The sequence below is a fragment of the Cnephaeus nilssonii genome (genome assembly GCF_951640355.1).
Source record: "Cnephaeus nilssonii genome assembly, chromosome: 7".
Taxonomy (NCBI): Eukaryota; Metazoa; Chordata; class Mammalia; order Chiroptera; family Vespertilionidae; genus Cnephaeus; species Cnephaeus nilssonii.
The window spans coordinates 75,489,117-75,493,364 of NC_137078.1; the positions used below are offsets into that span (position 1 = coordinate 75,489,117).

Below are 4,248 nucleotides of genomic sequence, written 5' to 3' on the forward strand. Positions count from 1 at the left end.
AATTCTTATAGGCATACTAGAGGCCCAATGCACGAAATTCATGCAAGAGTAGGCCTTCCTTCCCCCGGCTGCCGGCACCAGCTTCCCTCCGGCACCTGGGACCTGAGCTTCCCTCGTAGCCCCGGCTTCGCTCTAACCACTGAGTCAAACTGGCTAGGGCTGAAGCCTCTATTCTTACCTTTGTGGCTTTCTGCACCCAGCCTGCTGGTTTGGGATGTTCTTTCATCCTCACACTTACATGTAATCTGGAGCTTGAGGGTTTTCTCAGAGTTCTGTTGAAGGTGTAGTTTGTGGAATATTTTATTTACTGTCTTTTTTTTTTTTACGAAATAATAAACAAAAGCATGCCAAGGAGGCAAAGTGGCATAAGTCACACCTAAGCTTCCACCATCCTATCAGCCAGACCTGCATCTTAGAAAAGCCCAAGCTGGAGCCAGGTGTCTGTTGTTAGCGGGTCCTCCTGTGCACAAAAGGTTGAATTTGATCCCCGGTTCGGGCACAAAGGGGAGGCAATCCTTTTGTTTCTTTCTCACCTCGTTGTTCTGTCTGTCTGTCTCTCCCTTCCTCTCTCTCGGAAGTCAATAAAAAACAAACCAAGTAACATCACATAGGAGAGGATTATACAAAATAGAAGAAAAGCCCAGACTGGAGAATGGCCTGGAGGCAGGATAATTCCGACTAGAGATGGTGGGGGCCTGGATCCGGGTGTGGTCTGGAGTTGGGAGGGACAGGTGGAACTGGAATGGGAGCTAGGATTCACCTCATCTGACTCTCCCTCTCTCTCCCAGGATACCGAGAAGTCCATGTGCATCTCGGACATGTCTCCATCACCCGAAAGCAGTGGAGTGCACACCTCTTGGGACCATGACTCCTCAGGCATTCAACACCTCCTTCAGAGCCCACAGCTGGAGAGGATGCCCTTGGTTTCTGCTCAGGAGCCCAGGCAGAATGCAGATGAAATGGGGCCACAGTTCAATGTGTTGCTGCCTGAGGGTAGTGCGAACTATTGCCCCCAAGTGACTCTCCCTCCTTCCCAAATGGTTTACTGTCAGAGAATGTCCCCCTCTCAACCAGGAATGACTCATGCCTTCGATGGGTCCCAGATGATGTCCTTTGGAGAGCCCAATATTCCAGGGATGGCCATGACCTTCAGTGGAAATCTGAACATGCCCCCCAATGGACCACCAGTCACAATGTCCCACATTAGGACACCAACAATGCATTATTCTGGCCACCCTACAGTACCTTCTAATAGAGACTCTTTAACACCTACAATGTTATTGCCTGCCCCTGTGCCTTCTGCTGGGGGCCAGGCTGGGCTTCCCTCTTTGGCTCCGATGTTGCCCCCTAGAGATCCCCACAACTGTGGAATGCCCCCAGCTGGCTCCCCGTCATTGCTGACATTAGAATCCCAGGACTCTTTTGTTAGCCAGCCAGCCTCCCAGGAAGACCCCTTCCTAGCCGAGCAGCCTATGCCTGCGCCACAAAGAGCAGAGCAGAATTTCGGGGCCCCGGAAAGGGCTTCCAGGAGCAGATCCCCGATGGCAAGGCCTTACTGCTGCCCCTATGAGAACTGTGGGAAAGCTTACACCAAGCGCTCCCACCTCCTGAGTCACCAACGCAAACACACAGGTAAATGAGGGTCAGACAGGTGGGGTGGGAGGGAGGGGTCTCTGGGCTTTGCTGGTTTGTAATGGTTGGTGATTAGCCTGTCTTCCTTCAATGTTGGGACCAAGCTATACGGTCCTCACCCACTTGCTTTCCCACAGTCCAGCAGGATTGTATCAAGATGATGGGGACTGCTGATTGTGTTGTCTCTTCACTGTTTTCCTATTGATTCCTCAACCATGACGGCTCTGCCTCATAGCCTCAGACCCCTTCCTTCCCACCTGCGGGCCTAAATTCCTCTGCTAATTCCTTCTCTCCCTTGTCACTGTCCCTTCCCAGGTGAGAGGCCCTATAAATGTCAGTGGGAAGGTTGTACGTGGTCTTTCTTCCGTTCTGATGAGCTTGGACGGCATATGCGGATACACACCAAATACCGGCCACACAGATGTGATCAGTGCGGCCGAGAGTTCATGAGATCTGACCATCTCCGGCAACACCAAAGGACTCATCTGCGGGCGCCAGGATCCCCCAGTCCACAGGCCAACGATGAAGAGAGAGCTGGTCCTCCTGCTCCTGATCTTTAGGTCAACCTCCTCTTCCCTTCATTTTGGCTTCTCCACGCACATGCTGCTTGCCTCTGACCAGCTAGTCTCTTTAGTAGTAGGTTTAGGCTTATTTGCAGACCGAGAAAGATACGAGGCAGTGTTGAATGAAGCCCATCGGAGCTGGACCCATCAGGAACTCTTCAAAAACTGTCTTGGATTGCCCTTACCTCTTTGGGGCCACCTACTGCTGCTGAGTTTAGCTACATGGAAAGAGGAAGCAAAGTAGAGATTGGGAGCTTTATTACAAAGCTCTTTATGTCACTCAACTTGAAACTCTTCAGTGACTCTCCTTTGCCTGCTATAAAAAAAAATCCAAGATTCTTATCTTGGTCTTCCACAGTTTCCAGAGCCAGGCTATGTTCAAATCCTGAATATGCCGCTTACTAGCCACGAGACCTTGGCAAAGGTCTTCTAATAAGTGAAAGAAATACTATTGGACTGTTTGAGACACTTCTTACGTTTTGACTCCGGTTCTGTCCAGAACTCGCCACCCACATGCCCAGGTTTATCTCCTTCCACCACTTCCAGACTTGGATGGAATGCCCCACCACAGGGCATGGGATCTGGCATTTCAGGGAGCCACTGGCAACACAGAAGCCTGGGGGAGTTAATCCTCTTGGGTAACATTTGACTAATGGGAGTTGGGAGAGACCAAGGCGGATGAATTCCCTCTTTCCTCCCTTCCCCGAATTGCTGCAAGACACTGTTTCTCCGAACAGTGCGGCCAATGGGGAGATGTCCCAAGCAGCCAGTGAGCACACGTGCTGTGCTTGAGGCTTGTGAAGCAGGACCTACCTGCTATGGCCTTGCATTGCCTCCCATTCTCCCCCGCCTTGCTTTTCTCCCTCTCAGTGCCTTGGATTCACGCCATCCAAATAAAATATTAGTGCTTCATTCTTGTTTTAGGCTGTTTTCTAGGTGACTTGGGGGTAGAGGACATTAGATTGGGGCACAGAAGAACAAACCTACTATAACTTCGCCGCCTCCTTACGGAGCTCAGGTCCCAGATACCTTTTATTAAAAGGCCGGGTCTGCTCCTCCCCCTGGGTTGAGTGTATAATGGCTCTCCTGACAACCAGGTAGTTCAAACATCATTTCTGGCCTTCTCAGCCAGCCATTTTTCTGACCAGCAAACCAATGGAGAGGAATTCACAAAGGTCTCAAGTGGCAGATCCAACCAGGATCTGTCTACTCCAGAGGTACACCTCTTAACTATGATGCCTTCTGTGATGTTGCCTGTGCTTAGTCTGATGCCAAGCACTGGTAGGTGACGCCACAGTGGGATGGATCAGGACTGGTTCATTTGGCTGAGAGGTCCACCTGGGTGCAGGGACCCTGGAGAGGAGGAGCACCTAAAGGGGAAGGCCAGACAGGCGTAGGTGGCCTGACAAGGGATTGGTGAACCCACAACCTTGGGGATGTGCCCTGACTGGGAATCAAACCGGCAGCTTTTCAGTGCACAGGGCCATGCTCAGCCAACTGAGCCACACTGGCCAGGCTCAGCAAGTATTTCTGAGTGCAATTCAGAGCTGTGGGGATTCATGGGGGATGGCATGGAAACAGCATGTCAGGGAAGAAGACTTCTCGAGGAGGTGCCGGAGTCAGACCTGAAGAGCTCCTGGGGCTTAGCCAGATTTGCCATATCCTGGATGTCTACCCTGGTCATGCTTAGTGCCGGACACTAAGAACTCAGAACATGATGGTGCCTGATGTAGGGCAGAGAGATAACGGACAACAATTCTGAAGCTGCTGAGGTGAAGAGCTGAATCTCTGTGGGCTCGAACTTATTCTGGGCTCTGGGCAGCTGAGGAAGGCCCAGAGCCTTAGCTATGCCTGCCCTCTCCCCCCACCCTAACTCTGTTCTGCATTGCCACCTTGGTCTGTTCTGACGGCCCCAGTGTACCTGGGCCAGGCCTCCAGGTGTCCTCCACCCAAATTCCAAGTGTACATATATCTTTTAAAAGGGACAAGAGGGCTGAAACCGGTTTGGCTCAGTGGATAGAGTGTCGGCCTGCGGACTGGAAGGTCCCAGGTT

The 4,248-nt window shown here is 51.6% G+C and overlaps 1 protein-coding gene across 1 annotated transcript; it reads left to right on the forward strand.

Moving 5' to 3' along the window:
• Nucleotides 1–803: 803 nt before the first annotated feature.
• KLF17 (KLF transcription factor 17) lies at nucleotides 804–2,192 on the forward strand (the record flags this gene model as incomplete). The annotated part of the gene is made up of 2 exons (XM_079777862.1): nucleotides 804–1,632; nucleotides 1,948–2,192. 2 exons carry the CDS (start codon nucleotides 804–806, stop codon nucleotides 2,190–2,192), a joined length of 1,074 nt encoding a protein of 357 aa, XP_079633988.1.
• Between the last annotated feature and the right edge of the window lie 2,056 nt (nucleotides 2,193–4,248).